The 23,190-nt window shown below is 40.0% G+C and overlaps 5 protein-coding genes across 6 annotated transcripts; all 5 read right to left on the bottom strand.

The window, feature by feature from the left end:
* Positions 1-589: 589 nt before the first annotated feature.
* Positions 590-3,149, bottom strand: dusp29 (dual specificity phosphatase 29). Its single transcript, XM_085361453.1, has 4 exons — positions 3,093-3,149; positions 2,740-2,959; positions 2,424-2,647; positions 590-2,336 (listed from the first exon to the last, which is right to left on the bottom strand). The coding sequence occupies exons 2-4, from the start codon at positions 2,919-2,921 to the stop codon at positions 2,122-2,124; spliced, it is 621 nt and encodes a 206-aa protein (XP_085217579.1). The 5' UTR covers positions 2,922-2,959; positions 3,093-3,149; the 3' UTR covers positions 590-2,121.
* A 2,447-nt stretch (positions 3,150-5,596) lies between these two features.
* On the bottom strand, positions 5,597-8,886 carry LOC146626808 (dual specificity phosphatase 29-like). The gene is made up of 3 exons (XM_085361459.1): positions 7,227-8,886; positions 6,783-7,000; positions 5,597-6,187 (listed from the first exon to the last, which is right to left on the bottom strand). Exons 1-3 carry the CDS (start codon positions 7,352-7,354, stop codon positions 6,000-6,002), a joined length of 534 nt encoding a protein of 177 aa, XP_085217585.1. The 5' UTR covers positions 7,355-8,886; the 3' UTR covers positions 5,597-5,999.
* Positions 8,887-9,007: 121 nt separating this feature from the next.
* Positions 9,008-14,145, bottom strand: LOC146626809 (dual specificity protein phosphatase 13B-like). Its single transcript, XM_085361454.1, has 5 exons — positions 14,041-14,145; positions 13,758-13,827; positions 12,374-12,558; positions 10,549-10,769; positions 9,008-9,809 (listed from the first exon to the last, which is right to left on the bottom strand). The coding sequence occupies exons 3-5, from the start codon at positions 12,526-12,528 to the stop codon at positions 9,589-9,591; spliced, it is 597 nt and encodes a 198-aa protein (XP_085217580.1). The 5' UTR covers positions 12,529-12,558; positions 13,758-13,827; positions 14,041-14,145; the 3' UTR covers positions 9,008-9,588.
* A 2,768-nt stretch (positions 14,146-16,913) lies between these two features.
* On the bottom strand, positions 16,914-18,540 carry LOC146626810 (dual specificity protein phosphatase 13A-like). Of its 2 annotated transcripts, XM_085361458.1 has the most exons (4): positions 18,291-18,540; positions 18,087-18,124; positions 17,907-17,990; positions 16,914-17,408 (listed from the first exon to the last, which is right to left on the bottom strand). In XM_085361458.1, exons 1-4 carry the CDS (start codon positions 18,416-18,418, stop codon positions 17,197-17,199), a joined length of 462 nt encoding a protein of 153 aa, XP_085217584.1. In that variant the 5' UTR covers positions 18,419-18,540; the 3' UTR covers positions 16,914-17,196. The 2 variants fall into 2 exon arrangements, with proteins under 2 accessions (XP_085217584.1, XP_085217582.1); XM_085361456.1 differs by having other exon boundaries at positions 17,907-18,124.
* Positions 18,541-21,637: 3,097 nt separating this feature from the next.
* On the bottom strand, positions 21,638-22,754 carry LOC146626811 (dual specificity protein phosphatase 13A). The gene is made up of 3 exons (XM_085361455.1): positions 22,575-22,754; positions 22,264-22,481; positions 21,638-22,150 (listed from the first exon to the last, which is right to left on the bottom strand). Exons 1-3 carry the CDS (start codon positions 22,721-22,723, stop codon positions 21,957-21,959), a joined length of 561 nt encoding a protein of 186 aa, XP_085217581.1. The 5' UTR covers positions 22,724-22,754; the 3' UTR covers positions 21,638-21,956.
* Positions 22,755-23,190: the final 436 nt, after the last annotated feature.

The following is a 23,190-nucleotide window of genomic DNA, read 5'->3' on the forward strand; positions in this document are numbered from 1 at the left end:
TTACTAGGTTTCCCTCTATGGGGAGAAAGATGAAAAACTATATTTTGTTAATTCTAATAATGTAAAAAAAAAAATATGTAAACTTAGTCTTGTTTTCTGTTTGGTTTGAGAGGTTTTATTGCTATGTATGTATAATTCTGAAGTCTTTTGTAACAGATCTCCTTGAGGCAGCTTTCTGTTTAATAAAGCAGACTGATTTCTGTCAAAGTAACAAAGCATATCTCAGTGTTTTTACCCTGAAAAATTCTAAAACATTTCGAAATGTCCAGAAGTGTGGCAGAATTTAAAAAAAAAAAAGAACTAAATGATTATAATGATGAATAACAATAAAGAAAATATAAATTTAGTCCAAAGTCGATATTTTACATAATGCCTTTAAAGCTACGTTTTCATTCCATCTGTAGATTTGTTTTCTATCTTTATAAAATGTTGGATTTATATTTTACCGAAGTGTAGAAGAATAGATCCTGTGAATAGACCAAACTAAGCTAATGGATTGCATGTAAAACGCAACTTGTACTTGTGTTTTTGTTTATATTGCTCTTTTGTAATCTTTCTACCTGTACAGAGTTGCTGGTAAGAACGGGGGGAAATACCTGGCTATGTGCACACAAATCGGACAGAATGACATTCTTGTATTTATGACTTTTCTCCTTTTTGTCAGTCACTTAAAATGCTGTACATTTTAGCATAAGAATAAATTATGATTGACCATGTACTTCACTGTTCCCCTTTTAATTTCAAAACATGCGTGTCGCAGAACCCAGCGGTAGATTTTGAAGGGTTGTGATAATCCAGGCAGGTGTTTTTTCCTGGAGATTTGCTAGGACGAGGCTGAGGCTTAACTTGATTTGCACTCAAAATACTTATGAGTCGGGCTTTAATAGACCTGATCCTCGAGTAGGACATTTATTCAGTAATCTGAGAGCCAACTTGGATTTCTCACTATGATTTGCAGTTTGGTTTGAGACTGTCCCTGATATATAGTCATGTGAAAAACTCAAGTGCACCGCGTGATTCATTTGCTTGTACAACCACCTTCAGCAGCAATAACGTGACGTAATCATTCTCTGTTTGACTTTATCAGTCGCTCACATCTTTGTGAGGGACTTTTGGCCCACTGTTCTTCAGTTCACTGAGGTTTGCAGCTGTCTTAAACTCCCATCACAGCATTTCAATCAGGTTGAGGTCTGGACTTTGACTTGAACATTGCAACACCTTAATTATTTTCCTTCTTAGTCATTCTTTTGGAGACTTGCTGCTGTGTTCTGGATCATTGCCCTATTGCATGATACGTTTTGGGCCAAGCTTTAGTGGCTGACCTGATGGCCTCATATTTGACTTGAGAACATTTTGATATACACAGTTCATACATAGTTGAATCAATGGTTGCAAGGTGTCCCGGTCCTGTGGCTACAGAAACAGCCCAAATCATGACCTCTCCACCGCCGTGCTTCACATTTAACATGAGGTGTTTGTGCTGATATGCTGTGTTTGGTTTTCTCCAAATATGTTTCTGTGCATTATGACCAAACATCCCCACTTTGCTCTTGTCTGTTCCAGTGTTTTTAGAAAGTTTTAGTCTTTTTCTAACTAAACTGTCAAGACCTTTGACATTTAACATGCTAATGGATTCCTGCAGAGTCTGAGATCTAGCTCTTCGAGGTTTTTGTTTGCAATTTCTCTGACATGTCTGTGAATTTACCAGGACATCAGCTCCCAGGAAGATGTTGTGAACAATACTTCTCACTGTACAATGATGGACTCTTAGGTTGCATGGAAAAAAGCCTCATAACTGTTCTGAGATTGATGGGCAGCAACAGTTGCTGATGTCGTTCCTCCTTGGCATTGTGTTAACGCACAGCTGAATGCCTCCAGACCAACAAACCGCCCATACTTCTGTTTTTATAGAGGTGCTCAAATTGCTGATGATTAGCAGCACCTGGTTGCTACTTACCCCTGACTTTACTTTTATTCCTATGGAAGCAGTAAAGCTGTACTTAGTTTTAATAGGACTTTATTTTTTTCACATGGCTGTAACTCCTAGCATGACGAAGTCTTAATGGCTGGGATTTGACTTAGTCTCCGCTGACTTTAGTCTCAGACTGATCAGCCACACAATCAGCTTTCCCCTGCAGATTCCCCCCTTTTCTCCAAGAGGTGCTGATCCAGCTCTCGCAGCTGCTTCAAAAAGCCCCAGTTAGGGATGATACGCCTGCGTTTTTTTACGTGCTCTATGGCGTCGACCACCGTCATGTTCTCACAGATCATGAGATAGGCGAGGAAAAGTGTGGCGGACCGACTCCTTCCCATCACGCAGTGCACCAGCAGTTTATCTGCAGACGAATCGGAGAACAGATTCACGGCATGTTTTAGGCAATTTTCAGCCAAAATATTAGTTTTTTCCTGTGCAGCTGTCTTACTCTGAGGATTGCTCAGTGTCTTCTCAATAAACTGGGCAGCGGAGAAAAAATACTGGCTGAGGTCAAAGGTTGCGACGTCTTCTGCTACTACACCATAGTATACAATGTCCATGTCACTGTAGTAGCCAGCTCCAGTGTCCACGTTGTTCCATGTCCCCTCTGCTGCATTCAGGATGTGCGTAATTCCCAGCTTCTTCAGTGTGTACTTGTCCTTTGCAGTGTCCCTACAAGAAGCCAGTGTCAGTATCATTTTAATCCTGTTATTTTTATTCAGTTTAGACATTTTATGCTTTTATAAAACCTTTTTCTTACTTACTCATCGCCAATAAAGACATTAGGCCAAACCTCGTTGACATGAGTGTAAGCCACACTCCCTCGGTTGAGGATTTTCTCCAACTCATAGCCCCCAGGTGTGGAATAATCATCCACTGGACTGGATTCTTCAGCTGCCCGAGTAACATTTATCTTTGTGCCAGTCTTCGACTCGCGAGAAGCCATTTTCTTACCGTGGCTTCCTCTCACACATGATTTATTTGCTTAAGGAGAAAAAGAAATGCCACACTTGCTTCTTTATTTTTTCTTATATTCCTCCACCCCTCAAACTACTGTCATAAAAAAGCACAGTTTTTGCTTTTTTTGTTTTTCACATGCATCTTCAGCAGCACTCACCCGGAGATTGAAGTCCTTCGTTTTTCTTCCCGGGAATTCGGTTTTCATCATTCTGGCAGCTGGTTGTGAAGCAGCCCTTGAAGGCAGAACATGGTAAGGTTTTAGTTCTGGCAGGCTCAAGTCAGGGCACAGATTGTATAACCGCTCTGTGACGGGCATCAAATGCAGAGGATATTTTTAGGGCTGTGATGTGGCGGGCCTCTGACCTTTGCTGCCACGTTCTCTGCCTGTGGGGAAAACTTCCACCCAGCCAGTCCCTGCCATCCACTTCTGAACACACAACTTTAATCTCTGCTGCTGGCAGGAAGCTGTGCTTATCCAAACTTTGCACTTGCCAAAGGATACCCATATTCACTGGAGTAAACAGGGCACTCTGAGCTTTTGCTCAACCGTACGAGCGAGTCCTTGAAATTGTGTCAGTCTCTCTTAGCCTTTCTGCATATCTTCAGACGCTGGGAGAAGCTGTGTAAGCGAAGCCTCACAACACCCGTTAAGGATGTTCAGCATCTTCTGGAGCCTCTCGGGGGCCAAAAGAGAACTGAAATGTGTCAGACTGTTAGACAGATGAGGTTTTTCGCAAGATGGCACACGTCTTTGATTCCCCATTATATGCACAGTCCATTCAGTGATCTAAATGCAAGCCCCCAAAGTGAGAGTGTGATGATGGCTGTATTGCAGGATGGCTAGATGAAGCTGCTAACATGTCAGACAGAGTTTTCACACCATCAAACTCCTTTATTTTTCCCTCATATCTTCCTACTCTGCCATCATTCATTCTGACAGTGAAATCATTAAACCTGTGATATCCAATTCCTTTTATTTTGACAGCATCTGTCTCCCAGCGAGCTCTGGAGAGCATCTCTTATTAAGATGGCTTCAGTGTTTCATCTCTTTTCAAAGTCTGACCTGAATCTGTATACATGCTCAGAAAGCACGCTGGCATATTTTTGTCATCTTGTATCAAGACTCTTTAGACACATCACAGTTTTAACTGTACGTCACTGGATTGTAGCAGTTAGGACGCAGTATTTTGAGAAATGTGAATAAGTAAGTGGAGCATTGTTTATTTACAAGCATGCACTGTCTGTGTGTTGTTCCAGTACAGCAGGGGTCTTGATCTTGATTGTGCTGCGCTTAAGACGTGAGCCTAAAGGCCCATGCCGCTGTTTTTTGCACATTTAGCTCCTTGCGTGCTTTGCCTTACCGGTGAACAGGTCAAGTATGAAGAAGTGGAGAGGAAGATGTTCAGATTTAAAATCTGAATATAATACAGATTAATATAACACAAATATTTGCTTTTTTTTGTAATTTGCCCTAGTCTGTTGAGATCTAAAGTCTGTAGCACTTTGTGCCAGTGATCAGGAGCAGAGATAAGAGGTGGCCAAGGGTGGCCCTGGCCCCCACAGAGTTTGCAGGTCACAGAAAAGTCTGGCTACCCCAAACACAACACACACTTTTTGCAAAATGATTTGTCTTCTGTTGTTGTTCCTACAATAAACAACAGCTTTTTTTTTGTTTTTAATTAATCAAGGGTTATCGAAATATAAAGGAATGTTATATAGTACTGTGCAAAAGTCTTGAGCCATGCCTTCCTTTTTTAACTTGAAAATTGAAAATGGGAACTGCGTGCAGTGAAACATTTGCACACTGAAACGTGCAAACATACATGGAAATATAGTATTTAAGGCAAAAACGGAATTCCAGTGAGCTTCAAAGTCAAAGTATTTGGTATTTAGTCTTTGACACAGTCTGAACAATCTAAGAAAGTCTTCTTGTCAAATCGTCTCCAGGCCTCTTGAAGGACATTCAAAGCTCTTCTTTGGATTCTGGCTGCTATTTAGTCTGTTCTCTGTCAAGATGATCCCACACTGCTTCAATAATGTTGAGGTCTGGGGAGGACCAATGTCATGACTGTATTTTTCTCTACGGATATGCTTTTGCTACATTTTACTACTTTTCCCTCATCCTGACTGGTCACAGCAGATGGCTGCTCTCCACAAACTGGTTTTGTCCATGATTTCCTCTTAAAAAGGAGGTTTCTTTCTCCAAGTGCTTGCACAGAGATCTGTGGCTCATCGGGTTAATGTGTGTCATTTTGAAGGGTGTTTATCTTGCAATATAAAACACTATTGTTAATAAATAAAGAGCAGTTTATTATTAATAACAATAATAGCAAAGAACCATCACTTTTTGTGACGTGTATGGCACTGTTTGAGCTGTGTAGTCCGCCATAGTGAGCAGTAATTGTGCATTCATTTTTATTAAAATTATATAATATTTTAAAATTTAGTCTAATCATAAACAGCATTATATTACAATATGAGCTTTTGAAGCAATCAATTACACAGCTCATGCATGAGTGGGCTAATTGACTTTCATACGTTTCAATTATGGAAAACTGAGAAAAAAAGAAATCACCCAGAAATCTGGAGTGATGGATTCTGGTTTGTAAAATGGAGAATTGTAGTGTGAAAAACACAAAGAGATTAAAAAATAAGGCTTGAAATAGTCTTGTCTCAAATACAATGAGGTTCCGTTTGTGTCAAAAATGAACCGAACATGACAGGATTGAAGTCTTTTTAACTTTCTGCTAACTTTATTTTAGTGTTGACAAACCCTTTCTGACAGGCAGACTGTCTGTGCTGATCGCTCACCTGACAAAACATTTGTCTGTCAGTTCTACTTTGTGCTCTGCATGTTGTGTGTTTAAGTGTGCTATTATGAATGCTGATGTATCGCTTGACTAAGCTAAGCAAAATCCCATCAAGCCAAGTTGGATTACATGGTGCTTTAATTCACTTAAGATGCGAGTGCCCGAAGCCACCCAAATGGAGCCACCAGGACGATTTCATCTGCACAGATAATGCCAACTATGAAACTGTCCCCTTTTTGGCGTTATGTGCTCTACTACGTGAATAGGGATGAGTCCAGCTCGCGGAGCTGTTTCAGAAATCCAACATTTGGGAGGATGTTTCTGTGCCGGCACACAACCTCCACAGCCTCCACCAGTGTGAGCCTTTCTTTGATCATGAGGAAGGCCAGCGTAAGAGCTGCCGAGCGGCTGATTCCCCGAGCGCAGTGGACGAGCACCTTCCCTGCACGGACAAAAGGCAGACTCTAAAATAAGCTGCGAATTCTGTGGCTCGTTGGGTTAAACACAAACAACAAAGGGATTTATTACAACTGTGGGCTCAGCTCACGGTGTAACAGTCACAAAAGGTTCTTTTCACAGCAGAAATGATGACATATGATGGCACACACACAGGTGCTGTCATAGCATTAATAGTGTTTACGTGTCCCTGTAGTAACTGCTCACAACTTTAACTCTCTTTACCATTTTAAATTGATTTTATTTCAAATTATTGTTCTTCTAAATGTTTGTGCAATGGGGAAAAATAGAAGCCTTACATTTTTAAAATAAAAGTTAAAAATAATAAAACATTGTGAAATTATTTTAGATTATAGAGAGCAGCTGGAGTCTCCGCACACGACCCAGAAGCAAAGGCAATTATTTATGTTTTCATGCATTTAAATATGTGCAACAAAACATAAAATATCATTATTATTTATCATTTTTCAGCTTGATGATGCATCATTTTTCTATATTAGGATGTGTTGGACTGTAACATATTATTAAAGCTCAATCCTTATGTGTTTATTTTGTCATGTGTTGCTAAAATAGACTGGTACCTTTTTGGCTCAGAGCACCATGAATAAAATCAGCAGTCTCACTGAAGAAAGGGCTCAAGTCAAAATCTTTACAGTCTGGTGCTTCTACTCCGTGATACAGTATGCTGGCGTCTGCGTAGAAACCTGGCCCGGTGTCAATGTGCTGGGGGCCATCTGCAGCATTCACCACGTGTGTTATTTCCAGTTTTGCTAACAGGGTTTTATCCCGAGCTGCAGCTCTGTAAATGACACAGGAGAGGCTATGAGAAATGTCATTTTTAGCAATTTTTCTCGCCTGTGTGCAGCTCCGGAAGCATATGTGTGTAAATGCATCACCGGTGACTCAAATGTACAGATTTTATATTTGTCCCATCAGTTGGCCAAATACACTTGTTTGCAGCGACAGTTTCACAATCAGATCACCATATTGCAGTTAGGGGCCCCCAAAGTGAGAATGTCACTTACGCATCTCCGATGTAGAGGTTGGGCCAAACCTCGTTGACAGCTCCAGTGGGGCGTCTGTTCTTCAACAGAAGGCTGAGCAGATCGCAGGTGGGTGGTGTCTGATACTTTGGCTCCTCCTTTGAGGTCATATCTGTATCTCTCTCACCTCAGTGTTTTTATATAATTATCACTTTCACTCAACTCAGTACATAGATAAATAACTTTGCAAGATACTTTATGTTCCAGGATGCAAATGTTGATTATTACTGCTGTCCTGCTGGTGTTTCTTGCTGCAGGCTTTTGAGACAAACCAACAGCGAATACTAACCTTACTGGTGCGGCTCGCGCTGTTTTACATCTGAGCTGGATATCAGTGTTGTTTTGAGGCTGAGCCCCACTGGAACGAGACAGCTGAACATACCAGAGACTGGGCACAAGCAGTGTGGACTATTTATTCCTCAGATGACTGTGACAGAAGCCAGGCTGCTTGTGCTGTGATAAATTCGACTACTGAGCCGTTGCAGTTTTAATGGTTGTAATAGTGCAAGTGATCCAAAACATGGTGGGGAATTAATGTCAGGTTGCCACGCTGAACGAGCTCAAACCACAGTTTGAGCTCAAACCACAGTTTGAGCTATTGCAGATGGTGTTGCTGTGTCTCTTTATTTTAAATCATCTGACGAGAATAAATGAATGACTTCCTATTTTGCCTGATGTCGTCGTCAACAAACTATTAAAGTCCCGTCTTTGATTGCATAGGTTGCTCCTGTCATTATGAAGAACACAAAGATTATATAAGCTATACTGAGAGTTGAATTTCTGGAGTGAAGGTCTGAGTCAGTATGTTAAGGATAATTTAAACTGCTGAGAGAAGCGAACCACACTGTGCTGTTGACAAGACAATCTTTAGGAAAGCGTACATTTAGCAGCTGCTTTTAAACTCTCCATCATATTTCATGAACTTCATTAGAAAACTGAGTTTTCTGATGGTAAAGTCTGACTTTAAAAAAGTTTTAAAGAAAGTTCATGAAAATACAAAATAAATTCCTCACGTTTCTGTGTGTGCATTCCATATTATATAGACTAAACAAAATAATAGATGTTTTACAGGTGCAGTAGTAAATATTGGACGGGCAGAAAAAAAAGAAGAAAGAAGAAACTATTTACAAAACTCTGTACACACTGACTGTTTTCATAGGAATTACGAGGTTAGGGCAGCAGCCAGGTGCTGCTAATCAAATGGATTTGATTAACTGATCATCAGCAGTGCAAGCGCCTCTGTAAAAGCAGGGCTTTGGCAGGCTTGTGTTAACACAATGCCACAGTCTTCTCAGCAAATTCGGTACAATGCTCGGGGAAGCCTCAGGAAACTCAAGATTTACGTCTCAGACTCCACAGGGCTCAGTTAGGAAAGTAAATGTTAAACTTCATGAAGGCAAATTTTGAAGAAAGGCTGAACAAAAGTGTTTAGAAAGGCTGTCAGCAGAAAACCTCTTTTCTGTCTGGAAACCTGTGGAACAATGTCTGGTGATGTTTGTCCATAATCCACTGCAGCAGAAAACTGAACACAGCATATCAGCACAAAACTTCATATCTATTGTGAAGCACAGTGGTGGAGGGCTGATAATTTGGGCTTGTCTTGCAGCCTCGGGACATGTACACCTTTCAGTCATTAAGCTGAGCTTGAACTCCTCTACCAAATTATTCTAAAATCAAATATGAGACCATCTGTCTGATGGCTAAAGGTTGGCTGAAACCAGACAATGATTCCAAGCACAAGAGCAAATCTACATTCAAACGGCTGAAAAAGAAAAGAATGAAAGTGCTGCGATGGCCCAGTCAAAGGGCTGTATTTGACTGTATTTGTTAAAGGGCAAGAACTGTAGCATTTGTATGACTCACTGTCAAGTAAACATTGTAGTGTAATCTGTGACTGTATAACTCACTGAGTGCAGTAACTTTTCTGTAGTTTCTCAAACACAAATGTAACTGTTTTGAAGCTTTTTAAAGGCTTTGACTGCAGACAGGAGACACAGGCACAGATGGGGAAGAATTTCAACAGTTAAACACAAATGTAATCTTCTTTGTGTTTTGTGTTAATTCTGATTTTGTAACCTTAAAACCTCACAGTCGTCCTTTTGTGTCATACTTTTGGGTATTTTGAGCTGATAATTTAAGCACGTTTTGTTCATATAACTTAATTGTTAATGTTTAAAAATCACTCTTCATCAGGTTATTAAATTTTCTTACCTTGAAGCCCTTTAAATACAGCTGAAGTACCTGTTCATTACAAAAACATTATCACTGTAATAGCTTTTTAACACTCAGATATGGACAGGGGTCAAAAATATTATCCAAATTTATGGGCCGAAGGATTTTATTTTTACGTCCGCCCGTTGAAGCTCCTGGATAATCCCTGGCAGTGGAGCTTTGTGTCCAGTGCTCGGAGCTGCTCCAAGAACCCGTTATTGGGAGAAATGTTCCTGTTGGCGCCCACAGCTTTGATGGCGTCCACCAGAGTCATGTTCTCATGGATCATCAGGTAAGCCAGAACCAAGGTGGATGAGCGGCTGAGGCCCATTGCACAGTGGACGAAGACTTTACCTGCCAGTCAGAAGGCAGAAAATCAGACTTCCTGTGGATCATTTCAGAACGCAGCAGCCCACCAGCCTACAGCAATCAGTGGATTATTGTTGTAAAGTTTGTTCTAAATATCAAATTTGTAACTCCTCTGTGGATTAAAAACCGTGCACATCACAGGGAGGAGTACTTCTTACTCCCGACTAAAAGTTTTCAACAATGTTGCAACAAATGTTTCTACACACGGTAATCCCTGGTTCCTTATCAGGCCTGAGGATTAGGGTGCAGAGGAGCGCGTAATTGAACTGTCTTGGCTTCTGTGTATTTCTGCCGGGGATTACTGTAGGCCCCGCCACACACTGGAGCCCCCGATCAGCCAGCATGTGAAGAAGGAGGCCTCATCTTATTACTGTCATGTCAGATACTGACTTCACTTTGCATAACGGGCCAGGAAAGCACAGGCCACAAACCTAACTGTGTAATTTCCATGTCCAATAAAAGTGTTGCTTACAAATTGCCAGGGCAATCCATTTAAAACCAATTTTCCTGGCCGAGGTCTGAGCTTATGAGAAGATTACCATGGGGGAAAGATATTAGCTTGATATTATGTTTAGTGTTTGATTTGCATTTTAATGACTGATACAACTGGGGTCTGCTGTAAATGGGAATTGACTGACAAATGTTTCTCTGCCTTGGCTCGTCTTCCCCGAGTTAATGTGTGAAAACGATGAAGGATACCTTGAGCGCTGTGAGAGCGCCTCACCTGTGGGAGAGCTCAAAGCGCTCTTGATGAAATTGGCCGCTGGGTAAAAGAAGGGACTCAAGTCAAAGGATGGCATGTCAAAAGCTTCGACTCCATGATAAGTGATGGCGGTGTCTCGGTAGAAGCTGGGCCCTGTGTTCACATTGAACTTCCCATCAGCTGCATTAAGCACGTGGGTGATGCGATGAGCCTGGAGAGTCCTTTTGTCTTTGGCTGCGTACCTAAAGGGAAAAATTACAATTATCTCTGCAATCAAACGAGACAAATGATGAGGATAATGCAAAGAAAGCTAACTCGAGGAGAAGAAGGAAGATGGCAGGCAGTGGGGGAAAATGTAGATCATTAGGTTAATTAACTGAATTGTTATAATATTACATTTTATTATGAATGATACAGAGAGACTGCACAGTGCAGTGCACAAGACGCAGTCCCTGTTTTTTGCCCTTTAAGGGGGTATTTTTTTCCTCTGTGGTTACACATATAGTAATGCATATAATATATCTGTCAAATGCCCTACCTTATCCTTCTTAGAGTTTAATCAAGATCCCTTCATGCATGATATGAAAAGTAAAGAGTATGTTGTGATGTGAATCTTATGTTTCACTATATCCCAAAGGTGCTCTATTGGATCAAGATCCGGTGACTGTGGAGGTCATCCGAGTGCAGGGAACTGCTGGAAGCAGCCATCAGAACATGGGTACACTGTGGTCATAAAGGGGTGGACACAGTCAACAACAGTACTCAGGTAGCCTGTGGTGTTTAAATAATTCTCATTTGGTATTTAAGGAGACATAACATTACACTTCCACCAACAACCTGAACTTTTGATGCGAGGCAGGATGGATCTATGCTTCTAATGATTTTTATGTCCAATTCTGACCCCACCAGCCAAATGTTGCAGCAGAAATTGATGCTCATCACGCCAGGCAATATTGGTGAGTCTGTGTGAAGGGTTGCTTTCCTGTTTATAGCAGCCATGAGTGTCACCCAGTGTGGTCTTCTGCTGCTGTGGTCCTTCAGGGTTCCACATGTCATGTGTTCAGAGATGCTCTTCTGCATACCTTAGTTGTAATGAGCTACTGTTACCTTGTTATCAGCTCAAAGCGCTCTTGCCATTATATTCTATATTCTAACTCTTTGGATCAACAAGACGTTTTCTCCCTACGAACTGCCGCTCACAGAATATTTTCTCTGTCAAAACTAGAGACGGTACTGTAATCACAAGACCAGCCCATCTGGCATGTCCTATGCTATGTTCAAAGTCACTTAAATCACTTTTCATCTCCATTATGATGGTCACCTTGAACTTTAGCAGGTCTTGTTGACTATGTCTGTATGCCTAAATGCACTAAGTTGCTATCACTTGATTGGCTGATTAGATAATTGCTAACAATTAGCAGGTGTACCTAAATATTCTATGATGAAGGCAAAAAACTGCCCATGTATCTAAAAATAAAAATAGACAGTATGCTACAAAACAGTATTCATAAAACAGCTACTTTTATTATTGTAAAGTTGGATGTTAGCATGTTAGCATAAGGCTACGACACACTATTCACATGGGCATTAGCACTTGGATGACTGTGTATACAGTTGTGATGAAAGCTTGTTAATGTTTTGCGCATTAGTGTGATAACCAGGTGCTTTTATAAAAAAAAGATCAATTTCAATAATGTAAAAATCATAATGGTGCCTTTAATTACACATGCACTCACAATCTGAGCCCAATTAAGAGAATACTTAATTACTTTATTACAAAAGCCGGTGGAATTATATTTAAACACATTAGCCATAGTGAATCATTTCAGTAACATGTCACTCTCACATGTCTCCGATGTAGATCCCGGGATGAACCTCATCCAGATGGTTACTGGTCCCTTTTTTTGTCCACATCAGTCTCTGAAGCTCTGAAGCTGGGGGGGTTTCATACCGGCCTTCTGCCCCCTCAGGGCTCGCCAGGCAGCTGAGGCCTCTGGGCATGTCTGAATTCTCCACTTCTGCTTTTACAACCTTTCATTAAGAAAAGAAGTGGTCGTTGCCCTGAAATTTGAACCGCGATAAAAACTGAGAACTCAATAAAAGCGTATGTTTTACTGCACTTTGCCCTTTACTATACTTCAAACTTTAAGAAAGATGCTCAAAGAGTTTCAGGGTTCATCTGCATTGCCCATGAATACCAACTAACTCCACTGAAATGCCTAATTGAAATGTACGCATCATCTTAGGAAACACCGAGAAACGACTGCTAAGTGCAGCGTGGGATTATAGCAAGGATCGTTAATTAGCAGGTTTCATATACAGGTCTGTAGCCTTTAAATACAGACTGCAATTATGACAATTAACACATTCCACAGTAGCAAAGGATCATGTGATTGTAAGCTGACCTTATGATGCTCTCATTATTGTATCTATATAGCAGTACTGGATAGATTTATTTATTTCCAGAGATGCAGAAAAATGCCTATAAACCACTTTTCATTTGCTGCAAGCAAGTCTAACCTGTGCATTTACAATTTACACACTGAGCTCTAGAGAGACTCGTACTATGCAAACTGTATGCATTAGCATCCATTTAGGCAGGTGTGTGACTGTGCTTGAGGCTGTGGACGTACAAGCGATGTGTAGGCATTGTTATCGAAAAGAAACTAACAGCAGCCGAGCTTCTTATTTGCATTCTCGCCGCGTGTGGAGACATAATGTTGCTCTCAGGGTTTTGAGACTTTTTGTCGTGTCCACAGGGATGAGTCATTGAGACCAAATCTGTTTTAGTGACCTTTTGTTTCGCTGGTGTGACATATGGAGGTTTACTCAAACATCATGTTGCCTCTATCCATCCCTGCATGTGCATTCGTGTGTGTCACACAGAACACGTGTGCATGAAGGAAATGCTGCATCTAACGCAGTGTAAGCTTCATGCATACGATTGTGTGAGCTAAATGGTGTCTTTGCACAGGTACAACATGCGCCTCGCGTACCTGGAGGCTCTTCTTTCTCCTCATTGATCTATAAGCACAACCCTTTCCTGCCTCCCACACTCAGGGGCAGAGAACTGATTTCCCTGGTGCGCATGTTGAGCTGCAGCACTGCTTTCATACCCTCTCCCCTTAGGCTAACCTGTCCTTCCTGCTCCACTTCTGTGTAATTAAAGATGCTATGTATGGGAAAGTGCCCGCGGTTAACATGGAGGGCAAATAAAAATGGCTTTTTACCTCCTCTGGGCCTCTTCTTGGTGGTTTTATGAATTACACTTCCCTCTTTAGCCTTTCAGATGTGGTTCATCTGGATTTGTGGGCCAATTAATAAAAAAAGAAAGTATCATAATCCGTCAGGCAATGCAGTATCACAGTGAATACTACTTCACAAGTACTCTGTCAACATGTTTATCTTGCAAATAAAGCTATACAGTGCAATAAATCCACACACTTATGAATATACATCGCCTACATTTATCTGTAATCACTTTGTAAGCACACATTGTTGGTTGACACTTGCCTTGGTTGGAAACGTTGCTTTTCATGGCCTCTCTGTACAACAGCTACATGTAGGTCGACAGCACAACTGCCTGTGTTCTCCTTGGTAATCTACCCTGCAACCTTTTTTGCTATTTTAACATCTGAATCTCAGCCCAAAATAATTCTGGCACCATATTCTGCATTCCTTAAAGGTTACCCGAGCTGCCAGCACAGGAGGGAGGATAGGACACGGCTTTTTCAATAGCAAGAAAATTAGATCAGAGCTGCTTGTAGCTGAGTTTAAACCTGACTTCCCTGAGCTTTTTTTCCACTTTGAACTGTGTTTGAATCAACACTCGGTCATTCGATGTAAAAAAAAAAGTATAGATTATGTTTTTTTCTTGGTGCAATTAAGTGATAGCAGAGATTTTTTCTTAATTATATCAGCAAAAATGGGAACTTGCAATAAACCCACAATATTGACACTCTGATGAAGTTTTAAAAAGCTAAAAATATATATTTATATTGCAGAAAAATGACACAAATATAGATGGATGAGCAAATACAAACATTTCTTTGTAAAAATGTCTACATTTATTGTATGTTTTTGTAAGTACTGACAAAGTCTATATCTAGAAATTGAACGTATGACTTATAATTCTGTGTATAATACTGTACATTCTTGCTTACTGTGAATGTTTGATTCAGAGAAACATAATAATTCAAAACAGGTCGAAATCATTGGTGTCAAGCTAGATGAATATGTGTCTACCTTTGCCTCTACAGTTGATTTCATGGGCAATCAAAAGACCTGAAACCTTTTCATGCACAGCAGTGATCAACTGCACTGCCTTGACAAATACACCAAATGAATTTCACACGCTGTGAACAGCGATGTGTTGAACAGATGCTGTTGATTGATTCCCTCTTTTCTGAGTTACCTAGAGACTCTACTAAAATGTTATGCTTTGCAAAACATGTTCCATTAGACATTTGGTCTACTCTGTTGTTGTAGAAGAAAAAACGTCTTACAAGAATGAGAAGTAAAGACTTGTCTCAGTGTTGTAAACATGCCCTGTTGTCATTTTACTTGACATTAAATTTATTTCTGCAACCAGACATAAAAAAACCCAACAACCTCGCTGCATTAAAAATCCCAGTTAGCAGGCTAATGAGGAGATGATGCAGCTTAGTCTATTATAAATGAAGATCACTGGATTTGGAGAAAGATAATTAAGCTATTTTCGTGCCAGCATCTGCTTTCGTTGGGCTCAAATGTCCATGAACAATATTGTGCGAAACCCTTGAGCCACCTCTCATTTTGTATTTTTCGATAGGAAAAACAAAATTGGTAAATTTATTGATACATGTATAAACATACATAGAGAGTTTGTACAATTCTAACGAGAAATGTATTTGCTATCACCATCATTTTCTTCTTTAACGCAACCTAAGTCAGATAAACTTTCTTTTAATATTTTCTTTAAGTAGTCTTCAGGAATAGTTCTCCAGCTGCTTCAAGGACATTTGAAGCTCTTCTTTGGATGTTGGCTGCCCTTTATTCTGTTCTCTGTCAAGATGATCCCGCTCTGCTTGAGGTCCAGGCTCTGAAGAGGCAGATCCGTGACTTATATTGTGTCTTTTTTCTATCCAGCTATGCTTTTACATCGGAGGTAGTGTTTTTAGGATCAGTGACATGCTGATGGTAATATTGATAATATTGGCTGAAATGCAGACACTCACTGTTGTTGTTCTCTCCTGACCTCCTCTATAAATACTGATGATTAAATAATAATCACTCCATTAGACCTGTTGCAGCTCATATCAGTCCAGTTCTTGTGTAATTTGGCATAACCAAGTCTTTTCTGCTTGTTTTCATCTCTTAAGAATAGTTTCTTGACAGCCACCCTTCAACTAAGACCTGAGACATGGCTTTCAGATACTGTTCATCTCATGTAGATACGTGCCTGCCACTTTTTTCACCTCACTTAATCACATTTTTAAGCACACACTGCACACAGTGCTCAGATTTGTCAAGTTTTTGGCTAACAGTCCCCTGGGAGACACCTTGTTGGTGCAAAACTTTTATATCTGTCAAAATGTGCCAGAATCAACTAAAGAAATGGGAACTGGCTGTTTAGTTTTGCAACAGGCTGCTAGTAACACAGTGCCTAACCCCCCCCCAAAAAAAAAACCTTTCTTCTGAAAATGGTCAGGTTCAGTGACTGAAAATGAATGAAAAAGCAGCCAATGCCCTCTCTCTTCAGAAAGCCTGGAGAATGATTGTTTGATCCAGAATATAAAAAATGTGAGGTAGTTCAACGCTAACATGCTGTAGTATTCAAGTATTATCATATTACTATCAGACCTAAAGTTTCACGCTTATTGACAACAGCTAGCACGCTATTAGGATCTACCATATACCAGCGGTCCCCAACCTTTTTTTATGCCTAAGACCGGTTTATGTCCGACAATATTTTCACGGACCGGCCTTTAAGGTGTCGCGGATAAATACAACAAAATAAAACCAGTACCGATACCAAAAAAAGAATATTTATTCATAACACACGGGAAAAGATCCAGGGAAACTGAGTTAACGATAAAAACTGATAAAAACCCTGAGAACCATAAATTTCACACCTGAGCCTCAACTCTCACGGCCCGGTACCAAACAACTCACGGGTTGGGGACCGCGGGCATATACAATACGATGTCGGTATGCTAACATTAGCATGTTTATTTGCTACTCTTTAGCTTGTAATCATGTAGCATGTAATCTTTATGAGCCTGTATAGGCCTATGTTAACATTTGAAAATCTCCTTTAATATGAAACTTTGCTATCTATCTATCTATCTATCTATCTATCTATCTATCTATCTATCTATCTATCTATCTATCTATCTATCTATCTATCTATCTATCTATCTATCTATCTATCTATCTATCTATCTATCTATCTATCTATCTATCTATCTATCTGAGCTTGTTTAGAATGGTGAACCTCATCATAATAAAAGTAAAGACTAATGAGTGTACAGAGTTGAGTCGACAGAAATTCACTCAGTCGAACCAAATTTCACGATGATGTGTCTAAACGTTTCAGTCTGGACTGTTGCACCGACAGACTGGCTGGCATCGTTATTCCCAGAAACCACCTCGTGGCTTTGTGGCTGAAGATGTAAATGCCTCTTTTCACTACAGGATCCGACATGTTTTCTTTTTCTTTGTCAGTTGAAGATCCAGATCCAACAGCAAAGCCAGGAAATTTCTGTTGGGGTAGATGGCTCTTTTCTGGATCAGCTTCTGCAGAGCCTGTTTGAGTGGGAGATGATGGTAGATCATGAGGTATGCCAAAACCAAGGTCGATGACCGGCTCATTCCCATGATGCAGTGCACCAGAACTTTCCCTGAAGAACAGGCAAGATGAAGGGAGGGATGTGAAGAAAGGATTAGCGAGAAGCCTCAGACTTATTAATATCATACATGACTGCCCGTCTCACGCTGTGGTCTTTCTTTTTCCCTGCTGCGAGCTAAAAATAGTGCCTACAATTCACTCTTTGTTCATTTAAGGTCCCTTTGCAGACTGGGCCCAACTGTCTCCTTAATCCCAACCTGTCCGCTGCTTGATAGCTTCTTTGAAAAGAGCCATGGTCGCATTATATACCTAAATTCTGCAAGGTAAGACTCTTATTATTACAGCTGGCTGAAAATACACTTAAAGCTGTCTTACATTGTGCTGACAGGTGACATTGAAAGGACAGCGTGGTGGGAGAATTTGAGTGGAATGAGTGGCTTTACTGTAATAAGGATTTGCAGAGTTAAATAAAAGATGTGATATACAGGGATTTGAGAAAGGAAAACTGTAGCACTTGTAATACTATATTAAAAGCCTCAAGGAGTCTTACCATCAGGTGACTTCAGAGCTTTGTGAATGAAATCGGCTGCAGGCTGAAAGTAAACATCCAGATCAAAGTGTGTCGAGTCATCTGCTGGAATGCCACAATACACAAAGTCGTTGCCATAAAAGCTTTGGTTCCCTATGCTGCCTCGCTTGGAGTGAGCAGCGTTTAATACATGAGTTATACCTAATTTCAGCAAGGCAGCCTTGTTTTGGGCTACTGCCCTAGCAAGACAAAGAGACAGAAAGAGGTTCAAGACTTATGGGAACTCTACGCATCACAGCACAATGATTTTTATGCCAGAATGAAACAATACGTGGAAGCAGTTATGTCAAAGAAAACAGCCTTTGCAAGGCAACCGAATCATCTGAAATAAAAGTACATACTTACACATTTCCTATGTATATGTTCGGCCACACTTCGTCAATTTGATTGAGGTGCAGCTTGCAAGAGTCCAAAAGCTTCTGCAAATCCTTCACACTTAGATATTCTTTTCTCTTGCTTCTCAGCGCTGACATTTTAAAATCCAAATCCCTTGTCTTGGATCGATCACTGGTCCAAATGTTTGTTGTTTTAAAGCGGTTCCCCGTCTTTCTCCGGCTCAAGATGATGTGTACGAGCAGGTGTTTATCTGCTATCACTGGACAGTTACCCAATTTAGTACATAACCTAGCGTGTAGTCTTACTCGTGCAGAGGGCAGAACAACAAACACTGCAGCCGGGGCTTGTACTTTTCACACCACGGCGGGACTGAGATTTAATAAGCCTCAAACAGATGAATCATGCCATAAACGAGCAATAACTAAATGTAATTATGGGCAAAATGTTTAAGTGAAGTGATTATGCTGTGTGACAGAAAGTCCAGTGTAATTTGGCAGTTATAGAAGAGAAAGAGGGTAACAGCTTCATGCAGCTAGTTTACGCTCTGACACAAATATCATGTGAAAGCAAAGTGGAAATTGAAAAAAAAAAAGAGATAGAAAAGAGCTTTGCTGTGGGCTGTTCATGACATTAAACAGCCTCTCATACTGTGCAAATGTCTATTTTAACTCCTCTATTATGTTGCAGGTCAATTTCACCCATTTTAGCTTTAAAAAACTAATTAACTTCTCCCTCGCACCATGAAATGTAATGACTTTTCTTCATTCGGAGTCATGAATGTGTATGTAAAATGTGGGTGCAGTGGCGTGTTGTTGAATACCAGTACCAATGTTGGATGCAGAATCAGTCAATAAATGTCTCCGGGTCATTTTTAACCTGGAGACGGTTATTGATTGATAATTCAAAGTGCTGCTTCTCCTTGTTGAAGACTCTAGAGTGGTGTGAAAATGTGGGGGGGAATCCAGCTGAATATGTATGTGAAACTTTAAGAATGTGATCCATAAATGCTAGAGAAAGAGTAGTTTGACAAGCATGGTGCGATTGTGCGTTTGTTCCCCTTTGAGCTTTCTGGTTGAGAAGCTCTTTTACAACCATTTTAAGAATAGTTATTCTCTACAAGAGACACTTAAGAATGAGCTCCAGACAATTTACCAGACACTAAAAATTAGCTTTTGTTCTCGAGAACAGCGGTAATGTAGAGGGAGATGTTTCTGAGCCGTTGGTGATTCAGGATATCTGTGAAGAGGATTCTTCTTGCTAAGAGACCATTGAAATCAAAAGACTGTCAGGCTGCATAGTCACTTTCGTCGGAGGAAACCCAAAGCACATTGTCACATTCCAAAGACCTGTGTTATCTGAAAAAGTTCCCCAGCCTGCTAGGTTTTGATGCACACAGCCATCACCAGCGGGGATGGAGGGAGCCCATTATACCTGAGACTCGGAGGCAAGGTTGAATCTTTATTTTTTTTTTCTTTCTTCTAATGTGCAAAAAAGTTAGGTGTGCAAAATTCTGAACAGATTTCCCCATTATCAGCTGCAAGGAATGTGATACATGCTGAAGAGACACGGGAAGGCTGCTGTGCTTTGTCTCGTTAATAAGATAATGAAACCGCCACCACTTGCTGGAAATGCCAGAAAATAAAACCTTGATCCTGCTAACACTTGGTTTTAAGATGTGTGTGTGTTTTTTTTAATGTGATAACAATGGAAATTCATCTGCTAAAATCTCTTGTGAGGTTTTCCAGGATGCATTTAACCAGGGTCCTTTCATCATGTGTCCACATATGCCCTTGACAGGGATGCCATGTAGGAAAATGTGCCATTAGCAAAGGATTTAGTGTTCCTTTTTTGTCTTGTCCTTTGACATTTTGCATCACTTTGACTTGCTAATCTTAACAGTATTTTTGTTTATTTATCATTCCTTAGCTAGCTTAGCAAGTCAGGAGTGTGGCAACAGACCAACATAATGTCTGTGCAGTGGCTCTTTGACCTTCTAGTGGCAATAAAAGTGAAGCTATCCTTATTAGCTGAATCCTCATGTTGGTGTTGTTTCTACATTATCATAACAGTGTTGGTTAAGGATCAACATTGTCTGCACATTCAGTTAGCATAAGCCAAGAAGTTGCTAATGCTGTTAAAAACTGTTACTAGCAAACCAACATGAGTAACCGAAAGCAAAGTTACCCTTATTAGCTGAAAGGTTTCACTTTCTAAAATAAAACCTGTTGTTGTTTCTATAGATGATTGTCAGGTCTAGATAGGTCTTGTATAGCATTTTAACATCATTAGCGAAGAAGTTAGCTAATGCTGTTAAAAATTGTTACTAGCAAACCAACATGAGTAACCGAAAGCAAAGTTACCCTTATTAGCTGAAAGGTTTCACTTTCTAAAATAAAACCTGTTGTTGTTTCTATAGATGATTGTCAGGTCTAGATAGGTCTTGTATCGCCCAGACTGAGCATTCAGTTAGCATTTTAACATCATTAGCGAAGAAGTTAGCTAATGCTGTTAAAAAATGTTGCTAGCAAACCAACATGAGTAACCTAAATTTGCCGGGAAACATATATATCTATACATATATTATATAAATTAAACACTTGGACGGCTTACCATTTGATTCAGGAGTGACTTTTATATTATTAAAAAATCACCATGACCATCTTATATAATGTTTTACTTTTATAGTATTCTATTTGTGCCAACAAATAATGATTATGATTTAATTTATTAGTATTATTATTAGTGGAACTGATTAAAACAATCAGCTGGAGATTTGAAGACAGAAGCAACAACTTTAAATGAAGAACACATTCAAAGATAGAGTATAGACAGGATCAAAGAGCCTCATGATGATCAAGTTCATCACCTTGGTCCAATATGTAAGCATTGCTACAGTCACGAATGTCTCATCTGTAGATAACAGATGATAATGTTAATCTGTTGTTTACAGGTACTTAGTCATGAAGCACCACTTGAGAAGAACTGTGGATTTGACCTGATGACATTAGTTCATGAGAGTCAACAATAAAAAGTTCCTGAGGGGATCACAGTGTCTGGACAAATTTCGGTTCAATTCATCCAATAATTTTTGGAGACATTTTACCCCAAATCACAATTGTGGTAACAAAATAAAATTTAGGACATCTGCAAGAGAACTGCTAATATACTGATAAAAAAAGGCTTCCATGGTGTACTGGTTATGTTGTTTCAAAATAAAAGTTTTATGTAAGTTTTTGTACTTACCAAGAACCCCCCCCCCCCCCCCCCCCCCCCCCAAAAAAAAATGAATAGGTTTAAAATGAAAACACACTGCAGATTAATTTCACCTGCAGCACATTGGATAAAAGCTTCTTCAACGCAACACTAAGGTTAAATAAAAACAATATCTCATATTCAGTCCCTTAAATTGATTCTGCCCAGAGGAGAGTTCATTACATTGATCTCCTATTAAGACGCGGGTCGATATTATATAGAGATGCCGCATAATTCACATCAAACACAGCGCCAGAGTTGTGGGGGAAATACATTTGATTAGATTCCATTCCTGAAACAAACTGATTAAAGTCAAAGCACAGCATTTCCTTCAACTGACACAGTCATCAAGTCTCTCATTTGTCTGGAGAAAAAGCTGTTTTGAGGTTATGTGCATTTGAAGATCTTTATTTTTTGAAGCGGTCATGAAGTCTTTTGCAGTTTCATATCCAAAGCACGAAGCTGTTTAAGGAATCCTCTGTTTGGGAAGATCCACCTGCGCTCTTTGACCTTATTGATTGCATCTAGGAGCGTGTAATTGTGGTGGATCATTAGGTAGGCCAGGACGATGGAGGCAGACCTGCTCACGCCAACAGCACAGTGGACGAGAACTCGACCTGGAGAGGAAGGAGAAGAAAAATATCACGGTGAGCATAAAGCATGTGGTCGATAAGGGATGAGACGAGTGAGAGGTCGGCGGAGGCTGACATTAAACATGATGGGTATTTACCACTTGTCGTGTCAAGTGCGTTATGAATATACTCAGCAGAGGGAAAGAAATATCGAGAGAGGTCAAAAGACGGTGAGTCATCTGCAGGCACTCCATAATAATCCACGGTGGATCCATAGAAGTAGTGACTCCCCTGACAGTGCGTCTTCCCATGAGCTGCATTCACAACATGGGTGATTCCCAGCTTCCACAGACTGTAGCGATCATTAGCCACTGACCTACAAAGAAAAAAGCAATCAGTCTTTCTAACTGGTAATTGATCTAGGCTGATTATGTTGTATAAGCCATCAAGAACAATTTTAAAGACTTACATATCTCCAATGAACAGGTTAGGCCAAACTTCATCAACATGATTACCAAACCTTTTACCTCCATACAAAATCTTCTCAAGGTCTTTCACAGAAGGAGAGGCAGGAGAAGCTGCACTATTTTCCTGCAGATTGTTCATTGTTGACCACATGCATATCCCTATGTATGATTTATTCTCTCAACATTTATTTTCAAACTGTTAAACCTTCACTGAGACCACGCTGGCAGCCACAGACAAGGACAGGTGTTGCTGTTCTAAAATTAAAACAGTGACCTACCTTACTCTGAATGTAGGCCAGCTGTACATCTCTAAATGTTTTTTTTAAAGTACATTTTATGTCAACTCATAATTTCTAATTTTATCAGTTGCAAAAATACATATAGTTGTGGTCAGAAGTTTACACTCATCATGCTCATTATTGTCATTGTCCTTTGGTGTTTTGAATGATTTCTTTAAAGTGTTCTTTTTTCACGGTGGAATGATTGTACAGCATGCATTTTAATTAATTAAAAAACGAGAATTGAAGACAAATGTTTGAATCTATTTTGGATATTATCTAATCCACAGAGGGCCACATGTATAGAAACTGGCTCAAATATATAAATACACCCCAACTA

Source organism: Diplotaxodon limnothrissa, linkage group LG8 (genome assembly GCF_057381915.1).
Source record: "Diplotaxodon limnothrissa isolate DT_005_m linkage group LG8, D_limnothrissa_male_GT1.1, whole genome shotgun sequence".
In the NCBI taxonomy this organism is placed as follows: Eukaryota; Metazoa; Chordata; class Actinopteri; order Cichliformes; family Cichlidae; genus Diplotaxodon; species Diplotaxodon limnothrissa.